Here is a 19,313-nt window from a genome sequence, read left to right as displayed (position 1 = left end):
GTTGAAAAATTCAATTTTCAACCCAGGGCAGCTGTGGGCTCGCCCACGGTTGAGTTCAACCTGCATTGACCTGGATTGAGAGGCTGAAGTGTGAAAAGTGTCTACTGATTGAAGGGGAAAACCCATAAGGGTCCATCAGCCTACGTCTCCAACCGGGCCCCAACTTCACTACAGGGACCTTCATGCTGGGGCCCTGCGATAGCCCAGTGATTGTCTACGGCTGTAAAGCGTGTGTGCCACACGGTTAGAAATCAGTACTGTGATCTCTGTGGATGGACCTAGGGGACTACAGCTGTGTGTTTTGACCCTGTACTTTGCTGATGAACACAATTTCAACAAGGCTTCTATTGAGTACTATTTCAACGATGTGCTTTGAATATGAATAGGTTGAAGCCCGAGTAATTTGGACAACTCAGACCTTACAAATTGCCTTCTGTATTTGGACATGGGTGGGCGATAAGAGTCTTTCTCTTCCACTAGGTCTAATAGATGTCTTACTCTGAATCAAAAGCTGCAAAATTCACTTCTGAAACAGTCCTTATAGATTACTGTCTAAGGCCCGTTTCAAATGTCATGCTTACCGGGTATGTCGGGGGTGAGGGGTTGGCAACTTTATGGCAATGCCCTTCATAGATTTTCTTTCTTTTACAAAGAATGTACAGTGTACATGTAGGTAAGAAAGTCATCAGGCACCAAAACCCTAAGAAAACATCACACTGAAATAAAGCAAGAATAAACTTTTCTCATTTGAATTAACCCGAATCAAAATCCGCTTGCAAATTTGGCCCCTCCCCCACACCAACAGCTGGATCAGACACTGCCGACAATAGTTCTAAGCATTTGCTGGATGTTATTTCCCATAGACATCACAGATTTTCACTTTCCTACTACCGGTAGTATATGTACCGTACATATGTACATGTACACTTACATGTAACAACACAAACCAATGAAGTCGCTGCTTTATGTCTGTCTTTTAATCTTTTAATGTCAGTTAATTGGCTGTTATGTAAATGGTTGACTCTACACATGACCAAAATAACAACCCTACTATTCACTTTCAAATGGCCAGTGGGGATGTGTGCTTTTAGTTGGTACACCAGTTATTTCTTAATGTTTTGGAAAAGTACTGTGGTGGTGGGATAACAAAAACCAATAAAATAAACCTATCAATAAACTCATTTTGTAAAATAAAAGCGATATGACTTGAATTCTAGCACAGTGCAAATTATCACCTTTTTGTAAATGCACTAACGGCAAAAAGTCAAAAGCGGCCAGAATAGTGGACCCCAGAATCAAACAGAAATAAGTTAAGTCTTGAAGATTTGCATGGTGAATAGGTACAATAGAAAGTAGGTTTGCGGTAGCTCCATGGACGTATCTCTTTTGTGAGTATTTGCGGTTCTGAAAAGAACCAGTGGTACTCGACGTTTCGAGCAGTATGCTCTGCTCGTCATCAGGAGAATGCCAGATACTGACTGGGAGTGGAGCTTAAGTAGTCTGGTGGAGGATTCTGGAGACAGGGATTAGTCTGATGATGCGTGAAGGCGGGAAGTCTGGAGAAGGGATTAGGCTGGCTCGGTGATGCGTGGCGGTAAACTTACTCAGGTGTGGCAGTACTGTTGGGGGTGTGGATTGGTAAACATGGGTGCTAAGGGTATAGAGGACCCATAGGCAGACTAAAGGAAGAACTGGGTCAGGGTGCCAAGGGGTATAGATGACCCATAAGGCGAGCTAAGAAGGGTTGAGGATGGGGCGCCAGATGTCACTGAAGATGAAGCCTGTGTCTTGCGGAACTGTTCTGTTCTTGTAAATCTCAATTGCCTCACGAACACGGCGTGGATACCATTGTTCTATGTTGGCAATGAGATGGGCTTGTTGCCAGTGGACTTGGTGGTCTTCAGTGCTGGAGTGCTTGATGATGGCAGATTTCTCGAGATCCCCCCGTCGTCCATGGGCTCGGTGTTCGTTGAGTCTGGTGGTGAGATCTCTGCCAGTCTCGCCGATATACACCTTGCCGCATTCGCAGGGGATCCTGTAGACGCCTGGCTTGGTCTTGGGGTCTTGCTTGTCCTTGTGTGACTGGAGAGCTGCTTGGATCTTGTTGGGGGCGGTATGGAAGACTTTGATGCCATGGTGTAGAAGGATGCGCTGGATCCGGTGGGAGGTATTGCCTATGTAGGGGAGGGTGACAGAACTAATGTGCCTAATGGGTTGACCTTGGGTATAGGAGACCCGCTGGTCTGGAGGGGGTCTAGGGTCTTGGGTCTTGATCTGTCTTGACTTGAATCCGTTCCGCTGTAGTGCTGTGGAGATGTGATGAAGTTCCAGTTGCAGGTGGTCTTGGTCGCAGATGTTGTATGCTCGGCGCACGAGGGTTCTGTTGACGGAGGCCTTGATGCTGGGATGGTGGAAAGACCGGTTGTTTAGGTAGCGGTCGGTGTGTGTTGGCTTCCTATACACTGTGCGGGATAGGGTGCCATCTTGTGATCTTGAAACCTCGACATCCAAGAATGCAATGCGACCGTCTTGTTCCTGCTCCATGGTGAACTGAATAACATATTTTTTATGGACTACATGTGTACAAGGCAGGTTCCTCAAAATATGGACCATTAGATACATGTAATGTTCTACTTGGGGATTCACTTTTCCTGAAGTGAATAGCAGTGAATTAATTCCCACTGTCTGATGTAATGAGGGAGGTCATGGCGGATATCTGGAACAGTGATGATAAATGAAATTTCACTGCTCGAAAAAGGCTCCTGCATATTTGATTACATGTATGATATCATAACCAAATAATCCATCAGATGGCTCGTTTACATCACAAAAGCTCACTGGTGTACACTGTACTTGCAGTGTAGACAATAAACAAAACTAAGTTGACGAAGGAAACATACATGTACACTGTACATGTACATGCCCATCCTGATATCTACATGTAAATGTACATGTACACGTACCCTGATCCAGAGACGTGCATGTATACGTGTACATGTATACAAGCTACCTGTATGGCTATTTGTACGCGTATACCTCCGATCCCACCCTGAGCTACCCTGATCATGCTGATCTACATGTACATGTACATGTAGCTGAAATCTACATGTACCAGTACTGTGATTCTGCCCTGAGACGGGTGATCCTGCCCAGAGATGTACATGTATGTACAGTACTGTACTTACTCTAAAATCAACCTTGATCCGGCATCAGTGCATGTACAACATTGTACAATATCCTACTGTACCTTGATCCTGATCTGACTTACTGTGATCCTGTCCTGATGTACATGTGTACCATAGGCCCGATCCCACCATACAACTAAGATCTACTTACATGTATCATGGAGGCAGATACATATATACAATGTACATGTAGGTACACGTACATTTATGTACCATTTGCCGATCCTACTCTGAGATCTTCCCTGAGATCTACTCTGAGATTAGACTTTGTGGCCAGTACATGTAATTGGTAGGGATCATCACGCAAGCGGATTGACCATTCTATTACCGACATGCAGAATTCTTTTTCAGTTTAGTATACAACATATGAGCAGATCTAGATTCTCAGGGCAGTACTCTGATTGGTTCAGATTCTCTGTACATTTATAACAACCTTCTAAAGGATGTGTTCCAGGCCGCCTCTACATGTAGCTTGAGGTGCATTCATATTGTGTGTCATTTAATTGATCTTTGTATCATAAAATGTAACGATTCAAAATGGAGTGCAAGAATCTGATTGAAATACTGAAGATACATGTACAGTACATTTGTACTAATACATAAGCATTGTATAGGTCCTCCTGTACCGGTACATGTACATGTATACATGTACAGTGTACATGTACATGTACCTGTATAAGACAAGGACATGTACCGGGACCATACGTGTACATGTACGTGTACATGTATGTCATACCTGGTACATGTATACGTACATGTACATGTACATGTATCTGTACGTACAGTGTACATGATCATTATTTTGAGGCTTCATACTCTGTGTTGTGTAACATGAACAAAATCAGATGGCATACGGTAGTAGGCCAACTGGTACCGAGTACATGTACATGTATGGTACCGGTACATGTATGGAAAGTCAAATATTTCACCACAATACAGTATACCGATTGTTAAATGTTGTCATATTTGCAATCAATTAAGTTCTAGGGTACAAATGCTCATGCATAAAATCCATGTACCTGTTTCGTTTTGCTTTTGGTTTTTTACTGAGATCCTTTTCCAAAAATACATTGTGCTACCTGTATGCCTATCGTGATCCTGTAGCGTTGTACTGTAGACCCTGTTTTTTTCAAAGTTTTTACCCTGATCTTGCATGTAATCCTCTCCTCATCAAGTTATACCAGTAGCCTTCTGGTAGCTGGATCAGATTGAGTTCATACAGTTGCATGACACTCCTCTTCCCCCTCCCCCCCCTACACTGCCACCCATCCTCAAGTATCTTGCATGTAATCCTCTCCTCATCATGTTATACCAGTAGCCTTCTGGTAGCTGGATCAGATTGAGTTCATACAGTTGCATGACACCCCTCTTTCTCCCTCCCCTACACTGCCACCCATCCTCAAGTATCTTGCTTGTAATCCTCTCCTCATCATGTTATACCAGTAGCCTTCTGGTAGCTGGATCAGATTGAGTTCATACAGTTGCATGACACCCCTCTTTCTCCCCCCTACACTGCCACCCATCCTCAAGTATCTTGCATGTAATCCTCTCCTCATCAAGTTATACCAGTAGCCTTCTGGTAGCTGGATCAGATTGAGTTCATACAGTTGCATGACACCCCTCTTCCCCCTCCCCCCCTACACTGCCACCCATCCTCAAGTATCTTGCATGTAATCCTCTCCTCATCAAGTTATACCAGTAGCCTTCTGGTAGCTGGATCAGATTGAGTTCATACAGTTGCATGACACCCCTCTTTCTCCCCCCTACACTGCCACCCATCCTCAAGTATCTTGCTTGTAATCCTCTCCTCATCATGTTATACCAGTAGCCTTCTGGTAGCTGGATCTGATTGAGTTCATACAGTTGCATGACACCCCTCTTCCACCCCCCTGCACTGCCACCCATCCTCAAGTATCTTGCTTGTAATCCTCTCCTCATCATGTTATACCAGTAGCCTTCTGGTAGCTGGATCAGATTGAGTTCATACAGTTGCATGACACCCCTCTTCCCCCTCCCCCCCTACACTGCCACCCATCCTCAAGTATCTTGCATGTAATCCTCTCCTCATCATGTTATACCAGTAGCCTTCTGGTAGCTGGATCAGATTGAGTTCATACAGTTGCATGACACCCCTCTTCCCCCTCCCCCCTGCACTGCCACCCATCCTCAAGTAATCTACTCAGCCCATTTTCTAGCTCTCAAACATACTGGTATCACATGCAGAAATTATTCATGTTTATAACCAATCAATTTTTCAGACCTCATACATGTACATGTATATGTACCGTACCAGAACTGATGACTATCACAGAGCCCTGATTGATGACCATTGATGTATTCATAACATTACGCATGGGTTTACATGTAATTCTGGTTTCATAAACATCTGATCCTGGATTTCAGCCATGTGGAAACTTTTTGTTCCTGTTCCAAGTAACATGTAATAAATGCTGTATACGTATAACACCATGCCAATTACATGTACATGTACCTGCTTTGTGTATATACCTACATGTACATGTACATGCTCAGGATACTGGCGCGTGTACCGTATACATTTACTGTACATTTACATACACTGTACATGTACATGTATGTGCTTTTGACATAACACTTTTGGACTACCAAAGCACAGATGCATGATTTATACACTTGCATAAATTTGCTGTGCAAGTTTGTGAAATAGGACAATGGATTTTTTGGAGTGCTTTTCTTTAAATACATATGTAATTAATGAATCAATTGAATGTACTGTATATGTAGTGTAAATGTACGTTTAAAAAGAGTACATTAATTTACTGCATGTACTAAACATGTATACATGCAGTCCATTCAATGTCCGAGGACAGTACAGTTCCTTTATTTTGTTACTAAGTGTAAAAATCAATCAGATTTGACAATAAGTGGCAAAATTAGGGCCATGGCGACCGTATGGTCACAGACACACACATGTACCGTATTGTAGCTTGTACCATATATGTACATACCGGCACCGGTACCTGTTTATGTATAATTGCTCTTCTTACAAGTGGTTTTTGCTTATAACATCTGGAAAACAGCAGAGGACCAATACTCCAGCTCTTCGTCATGCATATTGACAGCCTTTGTAATATTGTTTGTTTGTGATAGAATCATGAAGGCATTGTACATGTACATGTACCAGTATGCCAGATAATTAAATTTTAATTCATTGACAGGAAAAGGCACCAGATACAAATTACATTTTGGTACACACACGTACAATTGTACATGTATATAGTGCTCATTGACAGGTTGGATTTCTATGCATAAAAGGTCTAATGTACATGTACCAGTACATGGGGCAGATTATGTACATGTAGATATGCCATGTACATGTATCCTGGCAGACATGGACTGGTGCCGCTACATGTGTACGGTACATGTAGGCCTTCCCCAGGTTAAAGAGATGCTTGCTTTGTTACCGGTACATGTACCGGTACATGGGGCAGATTATGTACATGTAGATATGCCATGTACATGCATCCTGGCAGACATGGACTGGTGCCGCTACATGTGTACGGTACATGTAGACCTTCCCCAGGTTAAAGAGATGCTTGCTTTGTTACCGGTACATGTACCGGTACATGGGGCAGATTATGTACATGTAGATATGCCATGTACATGCATCCTGGCAGACATGGACTGGTGCCGCTACATGTGTACATCGTACATGTAGACCTTCCCCAGGTTAAAGAGATGCTTGCTTTGTTACCGGTACATGTACCGGTACATGGGGCAGATTATGTACATGTAGATATGCCATGTACATGTACATGTATCCTGGCAGACATGGACTGGTGCCGCTACATGTGTACGGTACATGTAGACCTTCCCCAGGTTAAAGAGATGCTTGCTTTGTTACCGGTACATGTACCGGTACATGTAGGTACTGAGTTGCGGGGATGAAAATTTGCTCCCATCAGTCTCCACAACAGACAAGATGTACATGTACATGTCTCATGTCCTACGATTTGTAAGAGACTGCTAGACTGTACATGTACGGTACCGGTACCACAGTAATACATGTAGATTGTGAATTTTTATTGGTCAAGCATTGATGATCATGTTATTTGCTACAAATGCGCATCTGGTTAGGAGTACTGGTATGGGTACTTGAGGGATACTGTAGCCATTAGTGATGTTCATATCCCAAGGGAGACATTACGTTGATCTTTCCAAGGCTGAAAGTGTCTCTTTCATTCTGTTTATGCTGTTACTACTAGTATACTGTACATGTAGGTGTGTTAGTGTGACCTTGGTTACAAAGCTGTAGCTACGTAGGTACTTTGTGAATTTTGCGAGATGTGGCATGGGTCACTTTTTTGTTCAGCCTATTTTGCTGTAATTTCACTGTACCGGTACATGTAGTAATGTCAGCAGAGATGACAGCCGGTTGGTTCCAAAGAAGAGATTTCCTTTTGTTCAAAAGAAGGGATCAGAAATTTGATTTTTGAATAGGGGCGCATAAGCATGAAGAAAAATATGGAACATTCTTTGTGCGAACAGTTTGCAAATTGTGTTTCTTAACAGGAAGAGATTAATTTATAAGCAAATAACAGAACTGAACAGCTCACTCGAAGATTTCTTTAGAAATGCCAACCAAAATGATACATGCAATACCGTGCACATGTACTTCCTATCAACTATTTAATTTAGCTGAATTTGTTCAACCAAATGCTTTGCTATTGGTAACAACTTCATCAATGAAATGTCGTTCTGCAATGAAATACTGGTACATGTATATTTCACTCTGATATTGTTCCCTCCCATTTTTGTGATCAGTTATCTTGGTACATGTATAACAAAACAATCGTTGCCTGCTGTCATGCCTATGATGGGGTATATGATTTTTTGTACACCCTTGGCATGCTTGGGGCAAATGGCACCCTCAGGTACTGTACATGATATATACAAAGATGATAGCAATATACCGGGTACCATGGACGTCGATCACAGCATAACTTCATGTATGTACAGAGGATGAAAACTGCCAATTACTGACATACATGTACCTACATGTACATGTACATGTACATGTATGTACAGATGATGACAATTAACTGCCAATTACTGACATAACTACATGTACATGTATGTACAGATGATGATAACTGCTGATTACTGACATAACTACATGTACATGTATGTACAGATGATGATAACTGCTGATTACTGACATAACAACATGTATGTACAGATGATGATAACTGCTGATTACTGACATACATGTACATACATGTACATGTATGTACAGATGATGATAACTGCTGATTACTAACATAACTACATGTATGTACAGGTGATGATAACTGCTGATTACTGACATAACTACATGTATGTACAGGTGATGATAACTGCTGATTACTGACATACATGTAACTACATGTATGTACAGGTGATGATAACTGCTGATTACTGACATAACTACATGTATGTACAGGTGATGATAACTGCTGATTACTGACATAACTACATGTATGTACAGGTGATGATAACTGCTGATTACTGACATAACTACATGTATGTACAGATGATGATAACTGCTGATTACTGACATAACTACATGTGTGTACAGGTGATGATAACTGCTGATTACTGACATAACTACATGTATGTACAGGTGATGATAACTGCTGATTACTGACATAACTACATGTATGTACAGGTGATGATAACTGCTGATTACTGACATACCTACATGCATACTGGCACATACATGTATACATGTACATGTACATACTGTGTGTACCCTGGTATGTACATGCAGCTGCCTCTTGCCCTGGCAAATTATGCCTAAAACCTAAAATCCAACCCCTTCTAAAGAATTTACTCCGTTATGTGTTTTATTTAGGTTTCACAATCTTCTGCAGTCTTATTACATCATCTTAAGTTTCCAGTACCTAATCCCTCTCATTAACTAGTTTACTGCGTAGGTAATTCAGCTGTGGATTGGCAGAAACCATATACATATACAGGTACATGTACATGTAGCTCTCCCCATTGCAACATGTGAACAGTGTACATGTAATAGAGACCAAGTACATGCAGTTCATAACAAACACTCTACTCTGGAGCATTACGGTACATGTACATGTATGTGGGTAATCCTACCGGTATGTGTACCGGTACATACATGTACATACATGTACACATGTACTGTACATGTACATGTGTACTGCAGGTACATGTACATGTAGTTTATGCTGCATGCCATTAACTTCATGTGGCTGAGAAAGACTCAGCACAAAACTTTCATGATAATGAGGATTAACTGCAACCTGCATCATGGCAGTGGATATCAGAAGTTCAAATATTCATGATCACCCTGATGACACATCCTTTAAAAATTGCCCGGAAGGATACCGTAGTTCTACATACATGTACCTGGAAAAGCCATTGTATGTGCCGGTACATGTACATGTATGTGAGCAAGGGAATGTGGGTAGGATACACATGTTCATGTACAACATACATGTACTGATACTGTAGGCCTAATGGCTGAAGGGCTGGTCATGCTTGGAAGGTACATGTAGTTAGTAACAATTGGCACAGAAGTGAACACAAATGCACTTTAATGAGGTTAGGTCAGATATTTGCTGAATACATTTCAACCAAGTGAGTAAAGTTTGCTGCAAGTGTTTTATTAATTACATGTACATGTAATTTGCTTAACATTCACATTTGCCTGAAGTTGGTACAATACACGCAGTTCATGTGCATGTAATTCTTAGTGCAAAATATTCAACTTGTTATGAGTGAAGTAAATTGTAAAATTGTAAAGGTAAGATTGGAAAAGATTAAAACTTCAAATCTAGACTACCAAAACGTTCTGACATGTGTGTGTGTACATTTACATGTACCGGTATGTACATGTACATGTATGTGTACACTTAGTACATGTACCGTATGCAGTACGTACATGTACTTGTACTAGTACTTTGCTGAGTACTTAAATTTTTCTAAAAACTTAATTTTACAAAACAGTAAAACATGTACTGTGTTAAGCCATGGAGATTTATCTTCCATCTTTTATCAGTATCCCATACATGCAGTACCTTATGCATTTATCCTGCGGTACCAGGCTCCAGCCCATGTTTCTCAGCTTTTTTTTTTCAATCAAAACATGCACAGTGTGTGTGACTTTAGTCCAACTCTAGTCTCTGATTTTTACCATGAGTGCAGCAGTTTCAGATCACTTGTCACTTCTGAAATGTCAGTTTGGGAATTTACAGTTGGTGATCTTATTCAAAACACACTTGCCTTCAGTTTCAGTCCCTTGTTTTTCTGTTGGATTATCAGGAAGCTTGGAGCTTACAGACTTGGAACTTAAGCCTGAGGCATTGGTAAGTTGACTTCACTGAAGTGTTTATGTCTTGCCTGTGCTTTTACTCTAAATGTTAATTCTGCCTAAGCAGCAGAGATATGGTGCAAAACAAACAGTGTAGCATCAATTGTCTGGCTGCATTGATGTGCTATATTTTCCCATAAACTTCAGAGCAGAACAGTATTATTGGTTGCACTTGCAGAGGTCGTTTGAAGGTTAAAACATATTGGACAAGATGCTCAATAAGGAAAGTACAAAATAATGAGCAGAACAGTGACTGAAATGGCTTGAACATGTATAATACATATATCAGTATGAAGGCCTGCAGGTTTTTGATAATTACTTTGTGATGGATCTTTATACATTTTGTACATGACCGGTATTGCACATTGTACAGAGTCGGTGTCATGAATGTTTTACAACAGTTGCCTTATACAAAATCCTTCCCGTCAGTAAAGGAGGCAAGAGGAGTGTCTAGTGAAACCTCACTAAAATTGTCCATCATGTACTACAATGTACATGTAGGCCTACTTCAAATTCATGGTCAGTGGAAGATTAAACCAAGTATGCTTTTCAACAATAATTTACCGGTAGTTACTTTTTTGCAAACTACAAACCACATGTAGGCTGTACATGTACATGTACCTTTAAATGTCAAGTGCAACTTTGATGGGAGCAATCACAAGTACATGTACCACTGGGTACCGGTACAGTGTACATGTACATGTATGTCCGTGCTCTCCCAACGAAAATGACAGGTCTTGCTTACATTGTGTTGATTGTGCTTGACTGCAGTATGAGCTGAATCTTCCCATAGAAGTCAAGGCAGGACACATCGGTAAGTACATTGTCTGGTAGATTCCTGCTCTTGTGCCACACAGGATGCAGTACAACATTGAATGTGTGCTCAGTGTACATATGGTTTTGCCAAGATCGGAAGTCACTCGCTGAAAATAAATTTCACCACATTTTGTATCTCGTCCTGGATGTAGCAGTTCAGTTTTCTTGAAGAGAATTTGTTATCATTTGACTTGGGCGTGCATGTTCAGTCTATGCATCAACAGACATTAGAATCTGAGAATGGAACAGTGAGACAATATTTTTTAGCTTTTCGTTTCGTACTAGGCTTCCTTTGGCCTGGATTGGGTTTAAGTAGTGATGTGAATGGTGTTTTCTGGCAGGTATATGTACATGTGCTTGCACTGCTACAATATGACCTTCCTTAATTGTATTATCCAGCAGATTTCTTGGTTGCGTATAATGTAATCAATTTGATACATGTACATGTACATTGTACGTCGGCTAGTTTGAAAGTATGAGTAATTTGTCGGTTGATTGTTTTTTTTGTTTTGTTTTCTTGGAAGTATCCACTATTCTCTCCAAATCCAATGTGCAGGGAAACTGTAGTGTGTTCATTGTATAAAATGATACATTGTACCGGTGCCTTATTGAAACCCCTTGTACAGTTGTAAGGCAATATTTGCTGGGCTGTGCATTCCATGATCTTTGAGAAATGACAGAGCTCAGGAGTTTGACTTTGTGAAGATTTGGGGCAGTGATGGCCCATTTGCATCAGTTACTTGAATGGAAGCATTTGCTTTTTTGTGTGTGTTTGGCCCAGGGAGAATCATCGCTGACATCCAGTGGACCTCCTTATTTTCCAAACCCCTCAGTGTCTCTGTTGAAGATGTCTTGATCCTAGCTGGGCCGGTCTATGACAGACCCTATGATGAAGCCAGAGAGAGACAGCTACAGAATGCTGTCAAGAGAAAGCTCCTGGAGGACCTGGACAGAGCCAAGAAGACACAGAAAGTCAAAAGTAGGTCAAGGACCCCATAGCTCAGTCAGATACTTAAATCCAAACTGTTGAAAATCATTGAATATTCTGCCTGGGTTTTATTCCATGCATACCGGTAGTTTTGCAGACTCTGCAGATCACATCTGACAAGTGTCTATTGCAGTGTGTCTACTGTGTACCCAGGTGTTTGCAAGTTCAATATGACAAGGTGTCAAGCTGTCACCTAAGGAAGCTGTCGGGTTCAGTATTTGGTTCAAGGATCCTTGCCTACCTGCACCTGTCCCTGTGCACATTCATTATGTCAAGAGTATACTGTGCTGTACTGCTCAATTTACTGCTCAAGTAAGGTCAAAGTACAAATAATAGGATATTGCAATTGGAAGGCAGTGGTACGATAGTTGTCTTACAATTTAGCACCCCTACTTTACAATTGTGTTTATACAGTTGTGTTGATATTAACCAGTCAATCAACCAAATTACATGTACATGTATGTCTCTGTGCATGTGCCTGAATGACATAAATGAGCTTTTATCAAGGGGAGCTGCACATTATGGATATGAGCATATTGTAAACAAGAAAATATTGTACATTTATGCATGATGTGTTCAAGTACTTTGTACTCTTGCCCTTTTTGAAAATAATGGTGTGGTGCCTGTACAGTGTACATGGAGGTGATTGGCTCAAAATGGCAGGTATAACCTACATGTACATATTGTACACTGTACAAATGCTTCATTAACACTTTGATCTTCAGTACATTTCGAGCAAAGTGGATACCATTAAACCATTCATATCAACCCTCTCCCATTCACATGTACTTTAGTTGTAATCTTTGTTTTATATTCATTAAGTTTTACTTCTATCTTGTAAACATGAGTTCCACTCAGTAAAAGTCCACGGTTGCCATCAATACATGTTATAAAATGCTGCATTTTTTATTCTCAGGTAAAGAAGAAGAAGCTGAAGATCTGTCCTTTACGGAGAGATTGACAATAAACATTGTCAACAACATTCAGGTATTGGTACATGTACATGTAGACATGCTTTTTCCATTTGACATTTGTATTACAAGCCAAGGCAATATTTTCCTACTTATTTTGGTCGGATTGTAGCTGATTCTTGAGCCTACAACGTACATGTACTTTGGTTGCAGTTCCATGTGAGGAATGTCCACGTCCGATATGAGGACTCTGCCACAAGACCAGGTGAACCATTCGCTTTTGGGTTCACACTCAGACGTCTCTATGCAGAGGTAAGAAACCACAGCAGAATTTTTGAACTGCTAAGCTTATAAAATTCACTGGAGGAGAACTGAGTTGGTAGAGAGACAGATCCAACAAAACTTACTTTAAAATTAGAAATAGAATTGTTTCTTACGTGAATCCTTTGTTCTTACAAAATGATAATGTCATGATTAAAATCTGGAACATTTGATCAGCTTGCTTTGGTGTTTATATTCTCCCAGACAGCAGATGAGGCATGGCATGCAACGACTGTGGACGCTAGTGCTACTGTTGTGCGCAAGGTACCATAATTAGTCTATCTGAATGTCCCAATTCATGTCATAGTTTCCAGTTTACATTATTTAAGTTTACTGTGTATCTCATTCAGAAGCAAGAAGAGTGAGACCATGTCTGAATATTAGGGCTTTGGCTTGAAATTACACGACTCAATGAGAAGTGGGTGAAGCCACAAACACTAACGCATAATTTCAAGCTGCAGGCTTATTATACTTGTAATGTGCAAATACTCAAAAAATTTGGTTGCTTACTCTTTATCCACTTCATGCCGGATGGAGTAAGCAGGATGCATGACCTGCTGTCGGGTGCTTTTTTTGTGATTTTCCAGTTTCAAAATTCTTCAAAAATTCATATCTTCATTTACTGCATGGGTGCACCCTAACAAATGACTGTCTTGTTGCGAGTCTAAACTGACAGGCAACCTCCATTGACTCATGAGTATTGCAGCCTTGCCTACCACCCAGTAAAGAGCCCCCATGGTATGGCATTATATATAGGCCGCGATGAATCGCCTGTCTGATAGCCCGGGGCAATCAAATTTTCATTTGGGCAATTAAAATTCTAACTAGGTGTGCCCGTTCGGGCAAGTCCAGAAAAGCTGATGTCTTTTCTGTCTTCACAAAATATCTTTCAATAACTTGTTTTCACGTTAAAATGCTTGTTTTTGTATGTTTTCGTACTTACATTTGCAATTTTTGGAAAGAAACTTCCGTTATTTTTACGACTTCTCATTCACATTTCGCTGTCGCAGTGGTGAAAACATGCGTGCCCACAGCTCAATACATTAAACGAAGCTGCTCTGGTTCCCGCCGCGCCGCGCCCATGCAAAGAAATGTAGCAACCAGAACCAGTCTATACATGTACTGTACATGTACGTTCCGGTTGATTACTCTACATCGGCCACACATGCACACAACCCTAAAGCCACAGGTCAAAAATATTGTTGTTTCAAGAGGTTTTCTGTAAGTTCCTTCACAGAACTTGGCCTCTTATTTATGTGTGTATTTTCTGTGTTCATGAGTTTAATTTGAGTTTGATTTGCTCGTACTTGAAGCGGGCGTCTTTCAACAAAGTTCCTACCGCGGTACAAGGTTTTTCGCCCACTGGTCTGGATGCCTCACACACGCTTACCACGCGATACATTGTTGGCCAGTTTGCCATCGTGATTGCCTGAGTCACACTTTGTGAATTGCTCATAATTCTTGTGAATTGTCGCCTGTAGAAATGTTTACATAGATTAAGACAGGTGTTCATCACTTTTTGAGATAATTTTGGAAGCTGTGGTCCCCGTTCATGCCATTCAATCAAGATAAAAAAAATTGACCCCCCCTCCAAAAAAATTCCAATCTACCGACCCTATTTTTAAGAGGCATGTAATTGGAAGCGCAACTATTTTGGGGGCCCAATAAAAGACTGCATGCATGCAGTGGGCCTAAATTACATAACCATAATAATCGTGGATTCCGAGAAATCTTGGGCAAGTGTTAATCTAATTCGGGCAAGTAAATTTATGGCATGGCCTTCCCGATCAGGCAAGCTAAAAAAAAACTTGTCGCGGCCTGGTTATGTAATTCCTTTGTTGTTATGGAAATTGGCCCAGTGCATTGCTGGACGGCGATGTTGTCTGTACTAATGCGGCCAGAATCCATGAGCACCCAGCGGTATTGTATCGATCATTGATGGAATGCTGGAGCGCTTTTGTCCCCGCTGATAATCTGCAGGCACTGGTAGTGGCAAACAATACAGTTTCAACATAATGATGGATTACCTCCGCTAATACCAGCACTCTGCGCTGACAGCATATCAACCTTGATTGTAAAATATTTTCTGAGTTTGGTCACCCTGGCCATGACTGAAGGCCCAGTTCCAAAGTTCTGATTTCAGGCACCCCGGCCAGGAAGATATGGCCAAGGTCTCTGGCACCAGGAACCCTGGCAGGAAGTGGTTATAACAGTTTGGAGTGTGAATGTATATTAATTCTGCGTAATACCAGCTTGAAGTGTGATTCCTAATGAAAGTAATAATAATAATTATGGGTATTTAAATTACACTCTTCCACTGTTATCAGTGCGGATGTCATAATTAATACCAGCCCCATGGCCATCAACATAAACAGCTCATTGCTGCCATTTCAGGTGCAAACACAATGTGTCTGCCCCGACAGGTACCCATTTATACACCGGGGGGGGGAGAAAGAGCAGTGGGAGTACAGTGACTTGTCCAACATCACAATATGTAACCAGCTACTGGATTGAACTGCTGACATATGTTTGGCAGAAAGAAACCCTAAGCACCAGACTACATGCCTGAATAGAGATTGGCAAATCAGTTTGAGTTTAATGGTAAATTTTGTGTGTTACAAGTATGAAAGCTCTACAGCCTTCATGAGTTTGTGATAAGTGAGTTATGAGTCTGAATTATGTTGTCCTTAGCTTGCAGAGATGAATGAGTTAGCTGTGTACTGGAACCCAGACTGTCGGCAATTAATGGGTCAGCACCTGACCTCTAATGCTTGGAGAGAGATGATGAGGAATGCAGTAAATAGCCACAGTATCAATGGAGAGAACTTGGCATTTGGTAAGACATCAAACTCTGTCTCATTCAATTCCTCCTAGTGTGTTTCCACATCATGCAAAGTGTTACATTAAAAGGTTTTCTGTAATGTCACCTCATGTATAGGAGATCATATGAGTATGGAAAGAAATTAGAAATGTCACTTAGCATAGTGTTCTTGCATTTACATGCACATGTAGATGATAGCTGTCTGTTTCCCTGTCAAAGACAAAGTATGCTAGCTTGGTAGTTTCGTCAGAAATCAAAGACTGACATGTACTTAGAAAATAGTGTATTTGAAAGATGCTATTTTTCTGTATGGTGGTGGTGCTGTAAAGCAAATAAATAGTATAAATGCCAACTCATACTACATACTTAATTGTTATCACTACATGTAGTTGGTGTCTGAAAGCTTACTGCCGTACATACATGTACACCTTGTATGTGTGACCCAACCTTACAAAATGAGTTTTAAGTCCCCAGAGCCACTTTTGAGCTACAGGCCTTAATAAGAATCTTGCACAGTGTCTCTATCACTAAGAACCCGGAATTTTTCCAACCAAATACCGGAGAGCGCATTTTATTCTTTCTAATGCTTAATGAAATTGAATGAGTGAAAACAAGGCCTGAAGATTCTATTTAATGGAATCTGATTGCACAATTGCATGACAGACAGAAATTTGTTACTACAGTTTACCAAGATGTTCCAACCACCGTATTCTTCATTTCAGTGGTTGATCCTATGACTACGGCTGCTCGTCTTGCCTTTGACAAGGCCACAGCTCCAGAGTACCTAACGCCCATGCTCGCCGTGGACATCTTGACGGAGATGGTTGCCATGACGCTATCCCACCAGCAGTATCTGAACATCCTGGATCTGATTGAGGGTATGAAGCTGATGGAGGTGAACCAGCGCTACAGGAAATACCGTCCAGCCGTCAGGTCAGCTGGACATGCCAAGGAATGGTAAGAATAACCTCCAAATAGAGATACATGAAGTTGAGTTTGAAGGCTTATGAGATGTAAGAATATCTCAGTGCTTGTATAAATGGTCCCATTTCTAGCACATGATTCATTTTGATTCCTTTTTGGTGGTACGGATTGTTGGTACATGAAGCCCTAGGCTGTCACCAATATGACCCTGGTTCAATTCCTAACCCTGGCAATATGCAACTAGAGTTGTTTGTTGAATCCTTTCTGTGCCTTGAAGGTTTTCCTCCACGGATATCTCATTTTCCTCCTTAATTAAGCAAAACTCAACATTTTCGATCTCTGGGCTGTACTTTGTAGTGAGATATGGGTTGTTACATGGCTGCTTAAGTTAGCTTCACATAGCGTTAGTTCGACTATGTTGTGGCTGTGTCCCTTGAAATTCAGCTTTGTGGCTGTAAGGATGATAACCCCCTCTCCCATGAACAGGTTGCATTCTCATTGGAAATGGTTACTCATTTGGGACTATTCCCTGTCTCAACAGGTGGAAGTATGCCTATAACTGCATTGTTGAAGAGCACATACGACCCTGGTCCTCCAAACGGCTGGAAAAACACAACCAGCTATATCGGCAGTACATGGACAAATACAGGGAGAAACTCACTGTGCTTGAAAACAAAGAAGACCCAGCAACGGTGAACAAAGAGCTTGTCTTGTTGGAGGAGACATTGGATGTGACAAGTATTATGATTGCCCGAGAGAAGGTCAAAATTCAAGTAAGAACTCTCAAAAGTAGTGTTTTGTTGAAATGGCATTTGTGTCTGTTGGTAATCTCTGACTGTAAACATACACTGGTAGTTTTGATGTTTTATTCAGTATTGGCTCAAATGGAAGACTAAACTCCACTTGTGAATATACAGTTTGCCAAAGGGGCTCCTGAGAGGGAGAGGATACGGAGAGAGAAGAAAGAAGCTGAGAAAAGCTGGTTGTGGAGCTGGCTTGGATGGGACTCGGACTCTGAGGACGAAACGGAGGAAGATACAGATGAAGACGGTGAGTACATGTACCAACACTAGGACAGTATTGAAGACTAAAGGTAAGATGACATGGACAATGACAAACTACTGGTGCATGAAATTGTGTCAACTGCAAGGACAGTAAGTAATGACAGTAGTTTAACATTGCATCAAAAGCTGGATGTTGAGCCGCCTGTGATAGGACTGTGTTGAAGAATCGGAGGATAACACAGATGACAGTTAATGTTGAGTTATGGCCAAAAAAAAGCCGGGTGAGGCTCAAGACCCGAGTTGAATTGGTCATAAGACCATTTTGTAACTTGTATGTTTGGGATTTCTGTCACCAGATATTTGGTCCCAATTGACTGAGGGGGAGCAAGAACGAATCAAGAAAGAGATTGGATATGATGCCAAGGCCATGGAGCTTGCTAGTGATCTCCCTCCAGAGGTAAGGGGATCCAGGATTGCTTGGATTAATCCAGTCAGGAAAATACCCAAGTATTAACACAAGCTGTTCTGGAGAATCTAGGAAATGTTGCCTTTCAGTTGAGGGATGTCTTAGATGTGTTCCTTAGTGTTTACCGAAAATGGGTCACTTGGGAGACATTCCCAGAACATGCACAAACTTTACTGCCCCATAATTAAATATTCCCTAATCTGATCTGAACCAAACTTTGTATGTTTTCAATTTAGACCCTAATCTATCATCTCTCAAAATTTGGACAGTAAAATTCGGCCTCCTTCTGGTAGCCGGGGCATTAGGGTGACATTGAAATGTCTCCCTAATGACCAATGTCTCCCTAAGGTTGAAAAATTTACCACAAAATGTTTCCCTAATGACCCATTTGTAAGAATAGGGCACAGAACACAACAGAACAGAGGCTGTCCATCCTTAATGTTAACTGTCTGTGGTTAACCCATGTTAGAATGTTATATTATAGGAACAATAGAAAGCAGCATGGATA

General features: G+C 41.2%; 2 protein-coding genes across 5 annotated transcripts in view; one reads left to right on the top strand and one right to left on the bottom strand.

The window, feature by feature from the left end:
- Positions 1 to 19,313, top strand: part of LOC110984633 (intermembrane lipid transfer protein VPS13A-like) — a 95,006-nt gene that overhangs the window by 13,197 nt on the left and 62,496 nt on the right. For all 4 annotated transcript variants that reach the window (XM_087146223.1, XM_087146220.1, XM_087146221.1 and 1 more), the window contains 11 exons: positions 10,506 to 10,549; positions 11,326 to 11,368; positions 12,152 to 12,349; positions 13,275 to 13,345; positions 13,483 to 13,581; positions 13,795 to 13,854; positions 16,282 to 16,426; positions 17,134 to 17,368; positions 17,877 to 18,108; positions 18,253 to 18,385; positions 18,696 to 18,796. In XM_087146223.1, the coding sequence (XP_087002349.1) occupies positions 10,506 to 10,549; positions 11,326 to 11,368; positions 12,152 to 12,349; positions 13,275 to 13,345; positions 13,483 to 13,581; positions 13,795 to 13,854; positions 16,282 to 16,426; positions 17,134 to 17,368; positions 17,877 to 18,108; positions 18,253 to 18,385; positions 18,696 to 18,796 (1,361 nt within the window). The remainder of the gene's footprint in view (positions 1 to 10,505; positions 10,550 to 11,325; positions 11,369 to 12,151; positions 12,350 to 13,274; positions 13,346 to 13,482; positions 13,582 to 13,794; positions 13,855 to 16,281; positions 16,427 to 17,133; positions 17,369 to 17,876; positions 18,109 to 18,252; positions 18,386 to 18,695; positions 18,797 to 19,313) is intronic.
- LOC147796648 (uncharacterized) lies at positions 1,706 to 2,544 on the bottom strand. The gene has a single exon (XM_087146926.1). It carries the CDS (start codon positions 2,542 to 2,544, stop codon positions 1,735 to 1,737), a length of 810 nt encoding a protein of 269 aa, XP_087003052.1. The 3' UTR covers positions 1,706 to 1,734.

Source organism: Acanthaster planci, linkage group LG15 (genome assembly GCF_054643075.1).
Source record: "Acanthaster planci isolate LZ-2023a linkage group LG15, COTS_SCS, whole genome shotgun sequence".
Lineage (NCBI taxonomy): Eukaryota > Metazoa > Echinodermata > Asteroidea > Valvatida > Acanthasteridae > Acanthaster > Acanthaster planci.
The sequence above is the reverse complement of the archived record's forward strand: the minus strand, read 5'-3'. Positions and strand labels throughout refer to the sequence as shown.

Excerpts from the sequence above, each read along its gene's own strand:
- LOC147796648 (XM_087146926.1), bottom strand. The coding sequence starts at position 2,544 with ATGGAGCAGGAACAAGACGGTCGCATTGCATTCTTGGATGTCGAGGTT.